The sequence below is a fragment of the Falco cherrug genome, chromosome 11, assembly GCF_023634085.1.
Source record: "Falco cherrug isolate bFalChe1 chromosome 11, bFalChe1.pri, whole genome shotgun sequence".
NCBI lineage: Eukaryota > Metazoa > Chordata > Aves > Falconiformes > Falconidae > Falco > Falco cherrug.
The window spans coordinates 22,507,357-22,528,813 of NC_073707.1; the positions used below are offsets into that span (position 1 = coordinate 22,507,357).

The window sequence follows — 21,457 nt, forward strand, 5'->3', positions numbered from 1 at the left end:
TCTCGCTGCTGTTCTTCACCTGGTGGGACCTGTACAGAGAAATCTTGTAGATTTGGTGAACATTCTAGTTTCTAAATAAAGGTTGAAAGAAGAAGGAAAAAAACCCACAAGCCCTCACCTCATGTCACTGCTAGCAGGTTTCTGCTGGCCCAGTCAGCCTGGCTGGTTGGGAATGAAACCTGGCAATGGGATCCAGTGGCAAAACCGCTGCCTGGTGTGGCATTTCAGGGCTGTGGCTGCCCTGCTCCAGCTTGGCACAGCTTCCTTGCAGAGCCTGGCATGGCGTTTAACAAGAGCCGGTGGATGTTTTCTCTCTTCCGTGCATTCCTCCAGCTGCATTTGAAATCTCCAGCTGAACTTCAGATTGTGCTGGTGCCCTGGAGTGAGGAGCACCTCACCTCACCCTCCCTGGGAAGAGCTGCTACATACAGCAGGTTTGGAAACTCACCTGTTTTGTTTGAACACCCTCTCTCCTTATGCTGAAGGAGATCGCCACCTTGCTGCCTCTGTCACGCTCTCCATGGCAGGACCTGGCTCATTGCCTTTTCCCACCACCACCACCACCACCGCCTGACATCCCCTCTCCATAGCCTGACATCCCCTCTCCATAGCGCAGTAGGATACACAGGCCATGGGGCAGCAGTGACCCCAGAGCAGAGCAAGCCACATCCACAGGGACAAACCCGCATCAGGTATGGACCTGGGGGGTGAAGAGGAAAGCCATGGATGAGCCCACGGGTCTCACCTCAGTGTTTGGGCACTGGGGGCTCGGTTTCAGGGCTGGCTCCTCAGCAGGGTGATGGGGAGCAGAGAGGCCAGCAAGGGGGACCAGGACACGCTGGATATGGCAGGCTGGACCACCTGCCACCAGGGCCAGCTTGCCCATGGCACCAAACACTTCACAGGTGGGACACAAGGCAAACGCTGAGCAGATACACTTGTGGATGCTTTTGCCCTTCTCCTCTGCAGTGTGACCTGCCCCAGGGCTGCCTCCTCCAGCTGTGGCAGGGTACCAAGGTGCAAGCAAATGCTCCAGCCAAGGATCCAGAGCCCCAGAGTGGGAACAGGGCCCCAGTGTTACAGTGCAGCTGGGCTCCATGGGGCACAGCTGGGGACAAGGATGCAAGTGACAGCACGGATAGGAAGGATGCTGCAGCCCCCAACTCAGCTTCCCTCACACGGGGGAGGCCTCCGAGCCATGCAGGATCCGGGGCACTGCGCACGACATCCACTGCCATCCACACACACCCCCAGGCGGGTGCGGAGCCCCTGGGACCCGGCCCCTCGGCCCGGCCCTGGCCCCGGCCCGGCTGCGCGGGCTGGTGCTGCCCCCTGGCGGCACCCGGCTGCGCGGGCGAGTGCTGCCCCCTGGCGGCCGGTCCCGCCGCCGCCGCCCTCCGACCATTTGCCGCCGGGGCTCGGGCGCCGCTCTAAGATGGCTGATGCCCAGGGCTGGAGGAGCCCCCGCGCCCTCCGCGACGGGGGGGACCGACGCACAAACCCCTCCTCAGGGGTCCGGCGAGAAGCGAAGCCAAAGGCAACCCTACCCCCGCAGTATATAAACCTTTTTACCTGCACAGAACCCTTTTTCCCCCTGCAGGGGCTGCGCATTAGGAATCCATACCCAGCAGTGTTCGAGGGGCTGTGACAGGTCCCCGTGGTGCCAATACACCAGGAGGGGTGAGCTGGCTGCACCCACAGCCAGAACTGAGGGTCAAGGTCAGTGCCTGCTCCCTGGGAAGCAGAATCCCACAGCCCGGCCGAGGGTTTCTGCACCCACAGCTTGCAGGCACTCAAGAGCACTGCTGTCCCCCAACCGCCACTGCAGGACACCAGCCAAGTGACTAGCTGGAAGAGGCCAGTGACTACTGCAGACAGGACCTACCACCTTCATCCCCACTCCAGTGGAAGCAGTCACCCTCACCAAGCCTGATGAACACCCAAAGGCATACGTGTGGGTCAAGGCAACAAGCGGCTCCTTTCCCCAAGCCCCTGTTTCAATGCATCTGCAATCACACTTAGGGAGGACAAGACAAGAGAAGACAATTTGGAACGAAGCACAAAACACAGTGTCTGTAGGAAAGGGTGACTGAGCTGCAGGGCCTTGGTACAAGATCCAATTTACTCATTTGTAAAAAAGAGAGTAAAAAAACCCAAGTGGCTAGCATGCAACATCACATACATCTTCAGTAAAAAAAAAACCAAAAACAAACCACCATGGTTGTGGTCACAGGGCTTACCTTACCAATCATATTCTCCTCCCCTATTCTTGCAAGCACGTTAAACATAGCACACGTATGTTATTTGGGTGCTGACACAGGTTACAGCAAAGCAGGACACTAGCTGCTGCCTGGGACATTAAGGGAGAAAAGGTTCAAGACAGACATTTCTCACAGCCCTGCTTCATTTAGTGGCACAGAAGTAACACGAACCAGTTTAGGTCCTTTTAATCTGTCCAAGACAGGGTGCTGAAGCACAAATGATAAAACATTCTGCATTTTTACAGCAAAAATGCTACAGAAGTTTATAGGAAAAAAAAAATATTTTTGTACATGGGTAAAACATTATAAATTCAAGACAACTCACAGACAAGAGGGAAAATTCCCACATCTATCGCTCATTTTTTTAAAAAGTTCCGTTTGAATGGGCAAGCAGTCAAAATGGCTTGCTCTCTCTTCCTTGAAATGAAAATCGTATCTTCCAAGTGGCTCACAGTACTGCTTCGCATCTTGGAATGTCCTCCGAAGGCTCCGCCAAGATCAAAGGAGAATAAAAACCCCCGGAGTCCTTTCAGATAGTCTCAGAGAGCAGGAGAAGGGAAAGGAAAGGGGAAGTTTATTCAAACTTTATCTTCTTCCCTTGTGGCTTGTGATCTCCACCTCCTCCTCTGCCTCCTCGGAAGCCACCTCCTCTACCTAGAAAGAAAATTATTACAAGAAGCAGAGTTACAGGCACCCCTGCACAGACACCACCGCCCTTCCAAACCCATCCCGGCACACACATGAAAACAAATTCACATCAAGCACTCTGTGGTGGCACCACACCATAAACCCAAGAATGGCTTTGGGTTGTTTTTGAGCACACCCCCTCCCCTTAGAACAGCAGCACTTGCTTCTTCTTACCTCCAAATCCTCTGCCACCACCTCTGCCACCAAATCCACCTCTTCCTCCTCGGCCTCCTCCTCTGCCACCACGACCACCAAATCCACCACCAAAACCACCGCCACGTTGAAATTCACCCTTTGGCTTGGCAAAGTCAAGGATCACTTTATTTCCATCTATCTCTCCATCCTCCATGGCTTCTTTAGCTGCTTTGGCATCTTCTGGGGAGCTGAAGTCCACAAATCCAAACCTAGGAAAAGGGTTCAGAGAGAGACAGTCAAAACTCCACCAGCCGTAGCACCACCTACGGGTGCTTTATCCTGTCAGAAACAAACACCCACGCTTCTGCAGCCACACAGGGACCAGGGCCACGTTAACTTGTCAAACAGCAGTGGCTAATCACAATCGATGGAAGCCCATTGCGAGTTTGCCAGTACTGCACAGTTAATATTCTTCTCGTGCGAATCCATAGGCTGCCACGGATTTGTTGGCAGGAAGGAGCTCATTGAGAAGTGAGCACACGCTGCCCGCCACGACCAGAGCCGAAGCTGTAAGCCTGTCCCCTGGTTCCATGCGATTTACTAGCTTCAAAGAATCACCCGCATGAACACGAGAAACACCCCAAGATGTACAAACCTGCTGAAGTGATGCTCTTTGTAGCAACTAAAATCATGCCAGGTGGCATTAAACATACCCTTTAGATGATCCAGTGTCTCTATCTGTGACTATTCTAGCACTTATAGAGCCTTCAAATGATTCTTTTAGTGTCTCCTCTGTGGTGTCCTCAGAAAGGCCTCTGACAAACAACGTTTTGCTTTGTTCTGAGGTAAGAGAAAAATTCAGAGATCAGTAAGCTTGAGGAAGGCAACCATCAGTTTCTTAACATCACATCCAGCTTGCATTACTGGCCCCTGGAACAGCTCACAGGTCTAAGGGGTTTGTTTTGAAGGAACAGCTCAGGTACTTAAAGAAGTCCTTGAAAACTTTTTCAGGACTGCAGTTAGAACCTGACATCAAAGTATCTCCCACCAACCAGCCTGGTACTGTCAAAATAATTCTCCCCCGCTCCCCCTTTCTTTTTTTAAATAGATGCCTGCATCTTATCAATAGGGATACTAACAGGACAGACACTGCTGGATCAGCACTTGACTATCTAGAGGACTTAGGCAATTTTTTCATCAGCATTTCAGATAATCAGTCATCATATCCAGCCCATTCACTCAAGATGCCAGTCTTTCACTCCACAGGCATGCCTTGTGGTTTGGTGTTTTTTTTTTTTAAAGCAGCCCTATGTTTCCATGAACGGTACACTCCTGCCCACAGGTATCTCAAGATCAAATGATCAAACATGGAACACTTACGATTAAACCCTCCTCTTGCATTCATGTTCCCTTTCTGCCATGCTGGTGAACTAAATTCCAGTCTGATTGCTCTGCCTTCAATCTCTGTGTTGTTATAGGAATTCAATGCCTCTTTAGCATCCTCAGTTGTGGGAAATTCTACAAATGCATACCTATTTGGAGGAGAAGATTTCAGTCAGCCTGAGAGGACAAGAGGCAAGTCATTCACAGTGCCAACTCAGGAGTCTGGCACAACGTACCCTTTAGGCCTGCCCTGGTTGTTCTGTGGCATCTTGATGGAAGAAGCTTTCTTAAACAGTTCCTGGAGAGTCTCTTCTGAAGCAGCGTAGGAGAGGTTGTTGACAATTAGGGTCTTTGACTCCCTCTCTCCACCTCCTACGGAGAAAACTCAGTGCTGTAAGTGCCAGTTTGGAAGAAGAGCTCTCTTCCTCTAGTCACAAGACACTCTTCTAGGGTAAGAGTAGTTGTTGCCCCCTCCTCACCTCAAGGTGAGGCACAAGGCCAACCGCAACGCTGTTTTGGTCACCTACACTAGCTGCCCCCCCTTGTCTCGAATCATGCAGTAGACATGAAATGCACAGGATGCAGAGTACAAGTCAGGCAAAAGGTCCCTTCCCGATACCATTTTCCTGCAGTACTTCAAGCTAATCTACTTCTGAACCAAGTAGAATTAAATCTTGTGTATGTCATTTGTATGCATGCTATTGGTCTAGAAAAGTACCTTTCTGATGTTCTTGATGACTCTTCTCACCAGTGAAGTCAACGACCATGGCACGACCATCAATCTCGGTGCCCTGCTTCTCCTCCAGAGCTTTGTTTGCCTCAGCTTCTGATTTAAATTCAACATAGGCCATCCTACAGCACAGAGAAGAACATAAGCAAATGCTTCCTTCCAGGAATGACTAAGTTCATGAACAAGGAGGGGGAAGGACGTCAAGAAAAAGGCTTCAAAGTATTTTCAGTACACCTACTGCAGGAGGTTCCTTAAGGAAGCTAAAGAACACACAAGCTTACTGGAATATGCCAAGAGTTTAAGGAACAGCAAACATCCAACAGTCCTCTCAGCTACGTACCCTTTGCTGTTCCCCTCCTTGTTCATTACTATTCTGATTTCTTGTGCGTTTTCAAACACCTCTCTTATTTCATCTTCAGTTAAGCGATAGGGCAGATTCTTCACAAACAGTGTCCTAGCATCTCTCTCTGCAAAGAGAGAAAAAGTTACTATCACGTTACCAGCGAAAACCCCTGTCTCATCTATGCTGCCAGATCAGTGAGAATCAGTGAGTTGATCCAGCAGAAAATAAAGCAGTTTCAGAAGCTGAAAAAGCAACTATTACAGAAGTTTATTAGGCTACCATTCTACTCCTCTTAAGTGCATCAAGTTCAGAAAACAGGTCCTAAAACTTCAGGAAGAACCAGATCTCCTCCTCAGTGCCCCCAATGCACACTGTTTTTCAGAATCACATTTCCAGACATTTCAGTCTGAACTTGTCCATCGGTATGTAAGCATTTGAGAAACTGTTTATGATACAGAGCTCCAACCAGGATGATCTGCCTTAAAGGCATAGAAGAGCAGCCACCAGTAACACTGCTCCAGCCTGATGATGACAGCTTTTCATTGATGTGCACAGGCAGTTACGAGTTATGGGCCATACCTTTCTTATTTTCTTTTATTGTTTCCTTGCTCTTTGCTTTTTCCAGTTTGACTTCGGAACCCATTAACTTCTTTCCATTCATTTGGAGAGCTTTATCCAGATCTTCAGCAGATGAAAAGTCTACATAGCCGAATCGCCTGAAAGAAGGGTAACCTTACTATTTAAGGTGATCCATCTGTAGTAGCAGGGGACACAAACAAACCCAAAACCAGAGAGGTCCCCGCTGGTCAAGTTAGACTGTTAATAAATGCTAACCAGCCCACATAACCAAAACAACGGCAGAGAACAGCTATGTAACTGAAGTGGCAGCTCTTCCTTTATGGAAATACTGTCTGAAAAAGCTGCAAACCAAGCAAGTATTATACACTTATCAGTACCGTGCCTCTCTTCCAGCTTCCATTCATTACCTAGCAACCATCCCAGCATCCTAAGGGAACTAGCATCAGCAGTTACACCCCTCCAAACAAATTCCTGCCAATCAAAAGAAATAGGCAGCTAAGTTCTACTGATGAACTCACTTGGAGGCACCGATTCTGACATCTAAAACTTCAATATTCTTCTTCCCAAAGAAGTCTTTGATGCCAGTCTTCAGTTCTTCATACTCCTTGGTGGGGACCAAATTTCCCACGAAGAGGGAGAAAGCTGAAGTCGGCCCTTTAAATGAGAAGATAATCAGAATCTGGGGTTTTAAGGCAGGTTGTGGTTATTTTTTTTTTTTAAGAAGCCGGACTCCGGAAAGCTTTAGCACATCAGTTTCTGCTCTAAAGTGACATCACACTTCAGTATTAAGTCCCTTATAATCATCATTTGTGCTGGAAAAAACCTGTCCCTTCAGTTATGTACCAGCATCCTGTTCCTTCACAGCTATGCACTGTCCCAGTAACAGTCCATGAAACAAGCACTGCTTGATGATCCCACATCACCTACCGTCTGTTTTCTTTTTCTTGGCCTCTGGTGCACTTTTATTGGCCATTTCTTTCTTCCTCTTTCCAGGTGCTTCCTTGACAGGTTCTGTGGTAAAAGAACACACACCATGAAAAATACAGAACAACTTCTCCTATACTGGATCAATACAGGAGCAATAATTTTCACACCAGTCATACACGGGACCTTCTCTCATCACTACAACAACTATTTCTCAGCCCAAAAGACCATGACAGACAAAGATTTTTCTCATGAATCTTTCCTCTTAAGACAGTTATGATCTCAAAAACATTTAAACTCACTTTCATCCTCACTTTCCTCCTCGGCATCCTCTTCATCCTCATCCTCATCCTCCTCATCTTCATCCTCATCTTCTTCATCTTCCTCATCTTCAGAGTCTGCCTTGGCTTTCACTGGTGCAGCCTTTGCTGGAGTAAGTTTTTTCACTTGAACGGGGGTTGTGTCCATGGCCTCATCATCTTCAGACTCTGAAACAAATTGAGCACAAGATTTCAGACACGTTCAAGATCAAGCCCCTTTTGAGACCAAGAAAAGAAAATCTTGTGAAATACAATAGTGGTTTTCATGCTTCCTTAAGTTTGTATGTTCTCATGAAACAGGTTTAATATATTTATAGTGTTTATAAAAGCTGGCTCTCCCTCTTTGTTGCATTAAAAAACAGTACCTGTTCCCCAAGAGTTTAACCAGCAACCAAGCTAAATAAACACCCACTCAGCCACATTTAATGGACAACAGCATTCATCTAAAATCAGCTGAGCACTGCAAAGTTTTCCTTAATCTCACTTACCATCATCTTCCTCATCATCGTCATCCTCATCTTCATCCTCGTCCTCTTCTTCAGATTCTTGTTTTACTGGCACAACTGCAGGCTTTTTGGCTGGTACTGCTGCAGGTTTTTTGGCTGCAGGCTTCACAGGCATTGGTGGTTCCTCTTCCTCATCTGCACCAACAATACAGCAAGCATTTACCCACACCACTCAGCCTTCAAACTACTAGTAAAATTACTTTTCTTTCAGGAGATTTTGGCTAAGTTCAGGAAAGGACAGTCAGAAAACTAGAAGATGCTTCACATGCCGCAACATAACACAGCTGCAGCCCAAGTTCTTCTCCAAACGTCACCGATTACCCCCCTTTCCTTCCTCACCACCTTTTAATCAATGAAGCCCCTTCTCACAACTATTAAATCATACTAAACTTTCAATCCCAAAGGTATTCAAATTCAGCAACCTGACTGGACCAGCTTCAGTCCACTTATGCAAGAATGGATACGTATTTCAAAATTAACTTACCAGAATCTTCTTCATCTTCTTCCTCCTCCTCCTCATCATCTTCCTCATCATCTTCATCTTCCTCCTCACTCTCCTCCTTCTTGGCATTCTTTCCATTTTTCGCTCCTTTGGTTAGGATGGCAGCCTTTTTAGCTGGAGTAGCCACAGCCTTTTTAGCCGGAGTAGCCACAGCCTTCTTGGCAGGTGTAACTGCCTTTTTTGCAGGAGTAGCGACCTTCTTTGCAGGGGTAGCAGCCTTCTTGGCTGGTGTAACTGCTGCTTTTTGTTGTTTCTTCTGAGGGATCACCTGAAATACACCCTAGTGTAAGACATGCTGGCCCTCTAAACGACGAGGCTAATATATGGGAACTGCAACCTAAAGCCTATCCTTCTGACAGACTTTGTTTCCGCTCAATGACCTTAGTTGCCTATTCTGTTAAACTTCCTAAGGCTCAAAACCAGCTTTTTCAAGTTTTTCACAACTTATGGAACATTAAAGCATCTCCAAACTCCCTGGTCCCGAAGCAAGACCAGTAATCTCCCTAGGGGCATTTGGTAGCTTGAAATTTTCAGTCTGGCTTATTACTTGTGTGTGGCAAGTCACTTACTGCCGATCGTCGTCACCCCAGGGCAGCTCTAAGAGCCCCGCAGCCCTCCCAAAGCCTGGAAGCCCAGACCTACCTCCCGCGCGAGTTTTCCCCACGTCCCTTTTCTCTTGTGACATCAGGTTTATGCTGCAGCCGCAGGTAACCGACAGGCACCGGCTGGCTGTTAACATCGACCCCCTGTCAAACCCAGTGCACCCCCAGCCCTTGTGACACCTGCGGCACGTGCCCGGCCCCTTACCTCCTCCCCGCTGCTTTCCTCCAGCTCCGAGGACTCCTCTTCCTCGCTCTCCTCCACCTTTTTGGGGGGAGGAGCCATTTTTTTCTGTTTGATCTGATTCTTGGGAGTCTGAAAAAGAGCGCGGGCTGTTAGGCGGCATTCGCCCCCTCGCCACCCCCACCTTCCCCGCCGAGGAGCGAGCGGCACAGCCACGATCCCGCCGCCCCGGCCCGGTATCGCCGCCCCCGGACCGGGGCAATGGGGCCCTCCCGGGGCGGGCGGGGGGCGCCGCGCGCTCCCACGTGCTCGCTCTCCCCGGCGCACCACGTGGCCGCGCAGTACGGTGTAGCCCCGCCCCCCCCCCCCCCCCGGGCTGCGCGCGCCGAGGTGCCCCCCTCCCCCTCCTCCGGCCCCGATCGCGGCCCCCTCCCCCCGCCCGCGGCCGGGCCTCCGCGCGCGCCACCGCGGCGGGGAACGGGCCGGGCCGATGCCCAAAGCCGCCCCCCCGAACGCGCGGCCGCGGCCCCGCCCCCCGCCGCCATCTTCACGGTGCGGGAGGGGAGGCCTGCAAACGGCCGCGCGGCCCGTGGAACCGGCGGCGGGCGGGCGGCCCGGCGCCCCCCGCTCCCAACCCATCACCATCCGCCCGCCGCCCGCCACGGCGGCGGCCGCTCCGCTTCCCGCCCGGCGGCTGCGCGCCGCCCCGCCCGGCGCCCTCACCTTGGCGATCTTCACCATGATGGCGGCGGTGCCTGGCGGCGCAGGGGCGGCGGCCGAGCTAGTTCAGGAGGGCGCTGGGCACGGCCGGCGGGGCGGCAGCAAGGAACGGAGCGGGCCCCGGGCGGGCGGCGGGAGCGGCGGCGAGGCGCTGGCGACCCGGACCGGGGACTGAAACGAAAGAGGGAGCGCAGGCCCCTTCCGCTCGCTTGCCTAGCCCTCCGCCACGCCACGCCCCCTCCGCCCCCGCTTCAGCCAATCGCCGCGCGTGGCGCGCCGCCCGGCCAATCGCCGCCTCCGCCCTTCGAGCCTCTCTGCCAATCTCTGGCGGTTTGCGATCAGCCAACGGGAAAGCGCCTTACAGCCGCCGGCGAGAGCGAGGCAGTGAGGTGGGGGGCGAGAGCGCGGAGACGCGCTGCCCGCCCGAGAGTAATCGGCGTTAGCCAATGAGAGGGCGGTAGCTCGGCGCTTGCGCCCTGATTGGGCGGCGGAGCTTAGCTGAGGGTGGGCGTGGCCGGGGCCGCGGGAGAGCACGTGGCGAGCGGCGGGACACGTGGGGGAACTGGGACGGGGTCGGGGGTCCCCTGGGCCGGGGGTCCTGGGCTTGGGGATCCCGGGAGCGCGGCAGGGGGGGGGGCGGGAGGCCCGGCAGCGGGGGGGCGGGGGTCCCGGCAGCGGAGCAGGGGGGACTAGGGACCGGGGGTCCCGGGGCTGGGATCGGGCCTGCCAGCCCCTTTGCACGCCGTCGGGACAGGCTTCGCAGGCCGGCTCTGCGGCAGTTGGGCTCCGGGGATGCAGCTCAGCCCGAGCACGCTTTCTCCTTTTGGCCTTGGCAAAGGGAGGGGGCTGGGGCCTCCCCAGCGCTGCCTCTGCCCTCCCCCCCGCCCCCCGCACTCCCCCCCGGCACCTCCTTCCCAGCCCTGGGGGGCACGAAGCCCCCTCGGCCAGCCTGAAGGAGCACCCCCAGGAGCTGGTCGGTGTGCAGCTGCTGCAGCTGCGGCTGGCACAGGAGCACCCTGCAGCTGCCACCTTCCAGTGGCTCCCGGCAGGGACAAAGGACCCAACGCTGCAGAAAAAATAAACCTGTGCTCGCCTGATGAGTGCTTCCGAGTTCAGTCACTGAAAGAAGACACCAGCTTTCTCCCTGTGGAGTTTTACCCCAGTGGCTATAAATTTGGGGTAGGATGACCCCAGGAATGCAGCACCCCTGTTTAACTTGCCAGTCTGCTGGCAGGCCTGAGTGGTGGTCCCCCAAGGACATGAGTGGCCTCTATTGCTGGGGCTTCCCCGCTGCCTTACACCCTCTCCCACTTTCAAAGTGGGCATCCAGCCAGCTCCTGGGGGCTCCTGACTCACGTGTCTGTGGCTATAGCCGTTTGCCCTTCTCAGGCATGCTTGAGAGAAACCCTAACTTGGAGAATGCAAGATGCTAGGGAGCCCTAAAGGAAAAAAGCCCCACCAAACTCTCAATAAATGCAGCTGCCGTTGAGGAGACACCCCTGGGTTGCTCAGTGATACCTGAAAGCAATGGAGACATTGTGGGTGAGGCAACATACCTGGCTCCTGGGCTGTCGTAGTACCTCTTTTTCCTTTGCTGGGTGAGGAGAGGCAGTTCCAGGTGGGCAGTCGTAGCTGAGGGCACTCACTGAGGGGTGATGATGGGATCAGTCAACCTCTCCAGGAGAAAGCCAGCCTGTGGAGAGCCTGCCACCATCAGTCAGTATGGGGAGGGATGGAGCTGGAACAGAGGGGGACACTGCCCACGTTCCATCCCTGGTCACATACCCAGGCAGGTGGGGATCCTGCCTGGGGAAACCCCTTGTATAGGGCAGCTGGACTCTGCATGTGAAATAGTAACATCAGGCTCATGAACCACTGACTGCATCCTGCAGGAGCTGTTACCGAGTGCCCGGGGGAAGCAGCAGCACAGACTCGGGGTGGCCCATGGGGATGCAGGGTGATGGAGATGGAGGAAGTAGAGACCTGGCAGAAATCTTTATCTGAACCAAGAGCTAATTGTTCCCTCCTTATTCTGCCTGCGTGTGACGATGCAACAAAATCCCATATTATCATTGCTCGTACAGATCTGCTGCTAGTGCTGGGGTTGGCCTTGCTTCGTGCCCAGCAGGGGGCTGGTTTGCCATGGGAAAGGGACAACTGTTGCTTCAGCCAGGGGCAGTTTTGGCAGTCAGGACACTGCATGTGTCTAATAACATAATGTCAGCGGTGGGATCAGCAAAGGGCTGGGCTGGCAACTGGCCAGTCTCGGTTCCTAGTCCTGACAGGGGACATCTTGGTATGGCCTGTACTCCATCTTCTCTCCCAGCAGTGTGCTCAGCTCTGGCAGGTTGTTCCTGGTGCTGGCACCTCTGAGGATGCAGCAGGACCCGGTGTTTGGGGGAAGGAGCACAGCACCTGTGTGCAGACAAGTGAGAACCAACACTGCCTGCTGCACTGCGTTAATCCATGCACCATTGAGCAGGTCTGGATACGGCCCGACCCTGCCAGCTGCTGTTGTGGCCATAAAGGGCCAGGGATGTTGCAGGGAGGAGGGTAGCCAGGGGACTGTAGATGCCAGCATTTAGGCTGGGCTGTTCCCTTATATCCCACCTGTGGTCAGGACCTCTGGGCAGCCCTGGCAGTGGGCAGGAGGATGCCAGAGTGACAGCAAGGCCAGCCTTTTCCTGGGGATACACCACGTTGTAAGGCTGTCCCAGCAGCACAGCACAGCCCTGATCTTCTGCAGGTACCGTCAGAAATTTCAGGGCCAAGGGAGGTCTGCAGAGCAGCATCAATGAGTAATTCGGCCAAAAGAGCAGGTTCAACAGCTCTGTTGGTGGAGTAAATGTATTTTTGGTGCTTTTATGGCTGTCGCTTGTTGCAGCATGTCTGCAGCTTGGGAACATTGATCTAATTCCACAGTTAAAATGAATTTAGATGGTTTAGTAGAGACCCCAGGAGGGATTTGCCAAGGATTCACAGTTTCTGGCACAGCAGAAACTCGTCCCCTGTGCTTCTCCCCAGCCTGGCAGCGCTGGGGACACCTCGCCCGGCTGCCGCTGCCTCGGGCTGGGAGGGAGCTGGGCTGCCAGGCAGATGCGGCTCCCCAAAAGCCAGGCAGGATGGGTGACCTGCCCCGGGGAGACCCCCCCCAGAGACCCTAGGTGAGGAGAGAGTGTCCCAGGCGTGCCGTGCAGCCTGGGCCCGGTCGCTGCTTCGTGTTTCCACTAGGTGGCGACAAAGGGCCGCGGGGGGTGGGGGTGGCCCTGGCTGCCCCCGGCGCCGGGCGGGACATGCCGGGGACATCCCGGGGACATCCCGCCTGCTGGCTGCGCCATTCCCACGGAGGGGGTCTCAGGGGAGCCCCACCTTCGGTACCTGCCAGACACAAGCTGCAGCCAAGCGCATTTCGCAGAGGAAAAGTTTTACCCGTGGCAACAGGCGCGGCTGCTGCCCAAAACTGCCAGGGACCTCCAGCCACACATCCGCGGGGGCTCAGAGGGACGAAGCAAGCTAGAAATGCCATCAAATGTGTCCCCAAGCTCCCCAGCCTTGCTCCCCTGGCATCATGGCTCACCTGCTACATGGTCCAAGCAGTGGCCTGGCCTGGCAAAGGTAACAGAAAAAAAAAAAAAATTACATTTATCCATCTCAGATCTACGTTAAAACCTCTTGAGCATCCCCATGTCCCACCAGCAAAGCCCCTTCCCCTGCCAACAGTGCCCACCTCACCCTGTTATGCTGCTCCCCGGCCATTTGCCTGCTGCCAGCCAGAGCCATCCCCGTGGGTACCGTGGAGCAGCTGATGGATGGTAACGCAGTGGTGTCAGCACACAGTGCTGGTTGTTTCTCTTCCCGGCTGCACAGCTCACTTCAAATAGCAGGTGGAGAAAACTCTCCCCAGGCCCTGATTAATGCAGGGCATCAAATGAGACAGGCCTGTGTGGTACCCTAATTAAGTCTTTTCTTCGTTACCCACCTGGCCTTGGCCATACAGAGAGGTCAGCCCCCAAGAATGATGGCACAAAGTGGGCACAGGGCTTGCTGTGACACATGGCATTTGATTTGAGCAGCTGCACTCCAGGCCACGTCCTGCACCTTGAAACGGGCAACTCGGGACACAGTGGGCTGCAGGGATGAAAGTCAGCAGTGCCTGGCAGAGTACGGGTTCTCTTCTCTCGGGAACATCCTTTTTGAAGGTGGGATGCTGCAGGGATTGGCATGGGTCCCTGAAGCCAGACACACCCTTTGCCGCTCCCACTGGTGATGGGTGATAACCCAGCACATCCCTCCTGCATGAGGCTGTGCCTTTTCCTGGGGTTCATGACGAGGAAAAGTCTTGGTGTCTCATACAGGGAGTTTCGTATGTGCAGTGTTTAGTCTTCTCATGACCTCCAAGTATTCCTTGCATTGATTGTTCCTGGTATGCTGGAGAGAAAAAAGGGCTTTTCTATTTCCAGGAGAAGCCAATTCCCCTGAGATGTCCCTTCTGGCAACCAGTTCCTCTCCCTAACACGCCTTGCCTGGAGCCGGCAGCAGGACCTTGCCGCCTGCCTGTGAGCCCCCAGCAAGCCCAGCAGCTGCACAGAGCCCCCGGGACAGGCGAGACTCCCCTCTGGCTCTGCTCAGTTGGAAGAACAAGTGCAGCCCTGGAAAAAATGGTGTGAGGGAAAAAAGTGGGACTGAAACAAAGAGGACTTGTATTAGGTGTGAGATAAAGAAGAGAAACCAGGCTAGGGAAATGTGGAGCAATTTGGGTAGTGAGGGGGGAGCAAACCCAAACCAGGGGATTGGTTTTTTCTTTCCTTTTTCGTTCTCAATCGAAAAAAAAATAAAAAATCTTTGTTGAGTCCAAACTGGGAAACCAGGAATCCCCCTCCGGTTCCTCTGTTCTTGTGTATCCACGTGAGGGGGGTGAGCTCAGCCCTGCCTTGGGAGCTACAGGCACCCACCACTCGGTGAAGGCAGTGAGCAGCGTGGCACAGTGAACCTGGGGCTTCCCCATGTCCTTACCTTTAAAAGCAGAACAGAGCCAAATGCCACCAGAGAGAGCAGAGCCACAGTGCACCAGGGACCCCGTGCAGCCCACAGGCACACACAGACAGATGTGTGCCCAGTATAACGTGTCCCAGCCTCTGCCAGGGGAGCTGGCAGGTCTCAGCCAGCAGAGCCAAGTCAAAACCGTGCTTGGCACAGGCATCGGTGCCGGTGGAAGGCACACTGGGTGGCTTTAGCTTAGTGGGAAATGGGCTGTCATTTCCCCAGGGGGCTGCTGTGCTGTGTTGTCCCAGCTGAACCTGCCCCCTGAGCCCCATCCACAAGGTTTGCAAAGCTTCTGCCCCAACTTACCCACGTGAGGGAACAGCCACCCCAAGGGTTTTCGTGCTTGCATCTGCAGGTCCAGCCACAAGCCGAGCTTTTTGGAGAGGGTCACTTTACACTTGACTGTACCTGCAGAGCTCAAGTGACCCAGGCTAGTGTTGAGCTGTACAGACCACCCAAGTGCCTGGGGAAGGTCAGAGCTCGGGAGTCACCAGCACGGTGCCAGGGATGCTAAGCCCACCCAGCTTTCACCCTCTGTCTGCCCCAGCCTCCCCTCCGCAGCAAGCTCCATCGAAAGGAGGTTAAAAGTGGGGGCTGAAAGTACGTCCCCAGCCCGGACCCCTCTCGGGCTGTTTGTGCCTTGTCCCCGCAGCACACTGGGCTCTTTCACTTACCAGCTCTCACTGCAGAAATCCCCACTGGCAGAGCGCAAGTTAGTCACTGCTTTCAAACTTTCTATGACTGCCGTTAAAAATAAGACTTGGAGGAATAATTTTCCCACCGTCAGCACTGTCGAAGGCAAAACCTGGTCCTGAATGACCAATGGTGTCTCATTAAGCTGGGCAAGTGTGTGATCGTGACGCCTGCGTCCTGGGAGGGAGATGAGAACATGGTTTCTTGGGAAAAGTCTTCTCCTTCCCATCCCTTACAAGCCATCAGCACATCCCCGTGCACATGAAACATCAGAGAAGCTTAAAGCAGACAATTACCCTGCATCTCTCCTGCTCAGTTTTAATTGTAGAGCAAAGAAAGAAGCCCATCGATTCATCCCGCTGGGTAATTAAATGCTTAATGCCATTGACTGTAACGACATTATGGCTCAGCAGCCCAACACTAATGCAATAATAATCGCTTATATCATGGCAAGGAAGGGGCACGAGCTGCTCCCAAGGAAAGTGATAGTTATGTGGGATGGGAGCCTGCACTGGAAATCCTTAGGGCCTGAATTAGTGCCCTGCAGTTCACAATTAGTGATGCCCTGCAGAAGTGAGAGCTTCTGCCGAGGAGCAGGGGAACAGGGAAGGGCTAGAAGGACAGGCAGCCCCTATCCCAGGGAAGCCCCCCGGCCATGCAGTGGATGGGCAGTGGGGGTGGGGGTCTGGGTCTGGGCTCTGAGCATCAGTGCTGTCCCCAGCACAGATCTGAGATGTAAGCCGTGGGATCACGAAGATAAATCTGAGCAGAGCAACCCTTTCATAACAAGCCATGGTGCAGGCATGAGCAGGGTCTGCCCACCTCCTCCCAGGGACTATATTTCCAATAATGAGCTGGCTGCTTTAGCGTATTTATTATGCAGATGTTGTGGAGCACAGGGCAGAGGCTGCACATTGCCTGAGGTTAACAGCATCAAAACGTGGCTGAGTGAGCACAGCCAGAGAGGGTGATTTGCTCACTGGGAAAGGCGGCATTGACCCTCAAAGCGTGGCGTGCCAGCGGGTACCACGCACTCCCTGAGGAGTCTCACCTGCTGAAGGATGTACCTTGCTATGGTGGCTGCACAGCGTCCCGCCTGCAGGGACTTCAGAGCCTGGCATGTGGCAGGAGTCCCATGGTCAGGCAGGCTGGAGAAGGCCGGTTCACAGGAGGTGGAGGGAGGGAGGAAGGACCTGCAACAGCACGCAGAGAGGGGACCCTTCACAAGACCATCCTCTGCTGAGTTTTTTCCCACCTCCCCATGAGCAAGGCATTGCCCCTCCAGCCATGGCACACTGGGTTAACCCAGCAGCTCACCTGTAGCCACTTCGAGGGACAGAGCAGACACAGCCTAAAAAGCCACCAGAGGCATAATTTCCATCTCAGGTCTCAAATCCACATTGGCAAGCCCCTGCCTAAGGATAAGGAGAAACTCTGCAGCCCTTTCTGGCCTCCAGCATGAAAACCAAAAGTACTTGCAATTTTCTCTGAGCAAACAAATGCAGATCATGCTGTCAAACCCTCATTTGATTTGTTTCTCTGGTGGCTCTGCACCATTTGCCTTCATTACTTTCTCTGCCCCATGCCATAGTCCAGTAAGGTAGCATTTGACCAATAAAAGGTCCATTCATATAATTTACAAGTAGTTGGCACTTTCTGCCTCGCCTGCAAGAACGGGCTCCCTGGGTAGCCTGTTGCTTGGGAAAAAAGGGGCTTTTACAGTAATTCTGAGTAGGATAAGTAACCTCCAAGCACTGTTTATAGCATGATTTAGCCTCGTGAAGTTGCAACTCTCCCAAAGATTTGATTCATGGCTTGAAATTGAACCCTTTAAGTATATTTCTTTACACAGTCTTTAAAACAAAAAAAAAGGCTGGAAAGAAGGAAAGGTCCTTTCCTACAGCCCCCAGGGACAAGGAAGAAGGTGCCTCCAGCTCTTTGGAAGCAGTCATAGGGGGACAGTGAGTCAGGGGAGGAGGAATGCCTGGTGCTCCCAGTCTCCCGCCTCACCAGGTGAGGCAGCCCTGACTGGGCAAGCTGCTGCATTTCCTCTAGAAAAGCCTTTCTGAGACCAAGTTTAGCCTAAATACATACCTATGTTGGTACGTATGTATGTGTAACAGCCTCGCTAAGGGTATGTTGAGGTGTTAGGAGTGAAACACATTTCCTGAGGATGCTGTGAGGGTAAGGGAAGCACATTGCTGTTGCTGGGTCTTGGTGCCCCTTTGCTCTGAGTCTTCAGGACATGCCCATGCAGTGATGGGCAGAGACTGTGGTCTGTGCCACGGAGCAGTGCTCGCTCTGCACCCATCTTTTGGGAGCAGAATGAATCATCACCGCTATGGGTGCCAAACCCAGCACCCTCCAGGCTGTGAGCCTCGTAGTCTTGTGCCTAAACTTGCTGAAATTGGTTGAGGCTCTTGTAAGGCAAGTGGTGTTGACCTGCGCTTTTTGGTTGAGGAGCACCTGAACCGGTCCTGCTGCTTCACTGGGGCTCACCCTGTGCCCGTATCCTCACCCTGGCTCAGGGCATCCCTCCCAGGGAAACTGAGCTCCTCCGCACAAGGTGTCTCCCACCACAGCACCAGCATTGCCCAGACCTTGAAGGTGATAAAACACCCCAGGCGGATGAGCCACAGCCTGGGAGGGAGCAAATCTGTCTATGTAAGGAGATCGCACTGGGAGAAAGGTCCAGAAGAGAAAGGGGAAATTTCAAGGAAAGCCCAAATGTCTCTAGCCACAGTCATGCCAGGTTTCTTTATTTAAATGGGGTTTCCTTAGCCTTCTGTTTTCAAGCGGCTCCGTCACATTGCAGGTGAAGGCTGCCAGTGTACAGAGAGGAGACAGGCAGTTTCTGTACGAGCCTGGCCCGAGTGCTCCCGCACACCAGGACAGCGGCAGCACAGGGGTTAACACTGAGCCTGGTCTCACCATCCACCTTCTGCCAAAGCCTTGACCAAAAACCTTGTTGGGGCTAATGAAGTGATCCTGCAGCTCGGCCAAGAGCTGCTTCCACCCCTGGCAAAGGCAGGGGAGACCAGCGCATCCCAAGTCCCTGACCCCAACACCAGCTTTGCTGGAAAACCAGCTAAAGGCAAACCATAATGGATCTAGAAGAGCACCAAGGTGTACTTGCACTGCCATTAGTGCAGGATTTGTGCAGTGCTGCATAGCCTAAACCTTCAACTTCTAGGTATTAAAAGGTGCACTTAGCACTGAAAGGACTGGAGGGTGTAAAAATACACCAAGCACGGAGAGTCCTGCTTTGCTCACTCATAGTCAGTCCTCTTTCTTTCCCCCAGTGCCTTGGACCCAAGTGGGTATTTGCACAAAATCAGGATTGTTCTGCTAGCTCTGCTTCTGCCCTTGCTCTCACCTGCAGAAAGGAGATCATCCTTCTGTCACCACTGAGGCTGGACTGGAGGCAGTGAACTGAGGGGGGACAGCATTCAGAGGGGACGTCAGCATCAATGTGGTGGCTCATGGGAAAATGCCTGGACGTTTTCTGCAAAAAAAACCATTAAATCTATCTCTTGGGGGATGAGCCTATTTTTGTGGGGCTGGCACCACGCACAAAGCAGCCTCTTGGATGAGGGGAAAATCAGACCAGAAGGTCCTGAAGATGCTGACAAGTGCCCATTGGCCACATCACACCTGCAAGCATCCCAGCTGCCAAAAACAGTTACCCTGTGAATTCTCCCTCCCTGGTGCCGTGGCACAGGAGAGGACCCATCCTCACCAGCAAGGAGGGGATGTGGCTGAAGCAAGTCTCTTGGCAGGGCAGGGCTGTGGTGGGACCATATTGCCCTGCCGCTCACGCTTGGGGATGCTCTGGCTCCCTCTGGGTGCCGAATGGAAAGGATACCAGGTTGCTTGGCCCGGTCTTTTCTATTGTTTTAAATTGTTCTCCCAATTTTTGGCTCAAGCACAGTCAGGCTTTGTGACCAAAATTATCACTGGCATGGAAAAGCCAGATGAAGGGGGCTGGAGACCCCCAAACCTGTTTCAAGTAGGTTTTGGGAGAAAGTCATCAACGATGCACAGGTTTTCTCACTGCTGACCCCAGCCCCCCCCCATGCGCAGAATGAAATTGCACAAGTGTCAGCCAAAGGCTCTGCTCAGCTCTGGAGCTGTTGTGCCAGGGGGATGGTAAACTTTAGGGGTGAGGAAGCAGGTCAAGAGCTGGGAGGAACAGCGAGCAGGTGCAGGGACCTCTCAAAGGCTGGTGTTCCCAGCAAGGAGGGAGGTGCTCTCAAATATGACTCGTCAGACCACCTCAGCTCCAGGGATGGGTGGTCTCCTACTGCAGCCCCTGGCTTTTGGAATAGGGTTAAACTCCATTACATCTCCCAGTTATATCTGCACAGGGACAATCAGCAGAGAGGCAAATTCTCTTTCCAGGAGGAAAAACCTTTAAATTCTTCAGTTGCCACACTCACTGGATGCAAACATGTTCTTTTCAGTCCCATTTTCACCATTTACTGTGTTTTCTTTCCTTTAGCTTTTTGTTGCTGTATATTTAATTCAGCCATCCACCACAGTCAATAGAAATCACTTCCACCTGTCTCCCTTCTTCCATGGCAGGGGATCAAGAAGTCCTTACCCAGCCCTCCTCTTGCAGGGCTCCCAGCTCACACAGATGATGCTCTCACATGGCACTCGCTGCTGTTGTGTTTCAGGCTCCTGCCAGATGGACTCACCGCCTGCGAGCTGGGGATTGCCACAGAAAAATAGACATGAAACCCAGCTCAAACCATTTGCTTTTCCATCTGTGCAAGGCGGTTTTTTAAATCAGCCCCAGCAGAGAGGCTTGGAGCTGGAGCCAGGATGAGTTCGGACAACTGAAGAGCAGGAGAGAGATGCAGATCTTCCTTTAACCAGAGCAGAAATCACTCGAAAACACCAGGAGGAGCAAAAAGCTCGTAAACAGAGAGGCACAGACCAGGATGTGAATAAAAGGCAGTACCTGGAAAAAGGGAGCTTGAGCCTGGGGTCGCCAACAGGCTCCTGGGATAGCTAGGAGCTCTAGGTGGGGGAAGAGATGAGCAGGGCAGGCAACAGCAATACCTTCCCCTGTTCCTCATTAATACAGCAGTAAGGCTTGATGGGTCTCCTCAATTATAATGGCTTTCTTGTCATTAACTTGATTTCTTTCTGGTGACAGCAGCCACAAATTGGCCCCAGCTGTTCTGAGCATGAGATGAGAAATTAAAAGGAATTAATCCAAGCAAGTGCTGGAGGGGTTGGTGTGAAGGGGAGAGGATGCTCTGGGCCAGTGATAACCTGAGGGCTGCAGTAATGGGAGTAGTGGGAGATGTCAGGAAGGGAGGAAGTGGCATCAGGGCTTATGTTTCTCCCTACAAGCAGGATGCTGAAAAGCAGGTGCCTGCCACAGCAGGGTCTGACCAGGGAGGGGTTACCCATATGTGTGCTGAGGCCACTGCCATGGGAGTTGTGGGTTGTGGGATCTGGCCCAGTCAAGACAGACAGACAACCTATAGGGATGCTTTTGGGGGTGAAAGTTACCTGAAAGCAACTTGGACCAACAAGCCAAAAGCCTGCCCTGAGGAAAGCAGGACCTTGTCCACCACTTGCCATAAGCCTGCAGCCCCCTGGGAAGGTCCCCTGGCTGCGGGATGAAGGAGGGCAGTGCTGCTGAGCTTCTTGATGAGCCTGCACAGGCAAGTGTCAGGCAGCAAAGGGTTTTTATCAGCTGTCCCTGCAGAGGTCAGGCACAGGAGCTGAGGAAATCCAGATCTATTTATTTATGTGTCTTTATTTTCTGCTGCCTGTTGGCAGCTCCTGTGCCTGCAGGTGCCTGCTGGCCGAGGCATGGAGAGGGGCTTGC

At 53.2% G+C, this 21,457-nt stretch overlaps 1 protein-coding gene and 3 non-coding genes across 4 annotated transcripts; all 4 read right to left on the minus strand.

The window, feature by feature from the left end:
- Positions 1-2,431: 2,431 nt before the first annotated feature.
- Positions 2,432-10,093, minus strand: NCL (nucleolin). The gene is made up of 15 exons (XM_055723804.1): positions 9,877-10,093; positions 9,178-9,285; positions 8,353-8,638; positions 7,851-8,003; positions 7,345-7,530; positions 7,046-7,129; positions 6,637-6,772; positions 6,119-6,255; positions 5,537-5,663; positions 5,185-5,318; positions 4,703-4,838; positions 4,464-4,615; positions 3,797-3,923; positions 3,123-3,352; positions 2,432-2,915 (listed from the first exon to the last, which is right to left on the minus strand). Exons 1-15 carry the CDS (start codon positions 9,892-9,894, stop codon positions 2,836-2,838), a joined length of 2,094 nt encoding a protein of 697 aa, XP_055579779.1. The 5' UTR covers positions 9,895-10,093; the 3' UTR covers positions 2,432-2,835.
- On the minus strand, positions 3,479-3,617 carry LOC114017115 (small nucleolar RNA SNORA75). Its single transcript, XR_003561986.1, has one exon. It is a non-coding gene; the product is annotated as a small nucleolar RNA SNORA75 (small nucleolar RNA).
- On the minus strand, positions 4,236-4,312 carry LOC114017117 (small nucleolar RNA SNORD20). Its single transcript, XR_003561988.1, has one exon. It is a non-coding gene; the product is annotated as a small nucleolar RNA SNORD20 (small nucleolar RNA).
- On the minus strand, positions 6,863-6,932 carry LOC114017116 (small nucleolar RNA SNORD82). The gene has a single exon (XR_003561987.1). It is a non-coding gene; the product is annotated as a small nucleolar RNA SNORD82 (small nucleolar RNA).
- Positions 10,094-21,457: the final 11,364 nt, after the last annotated feature.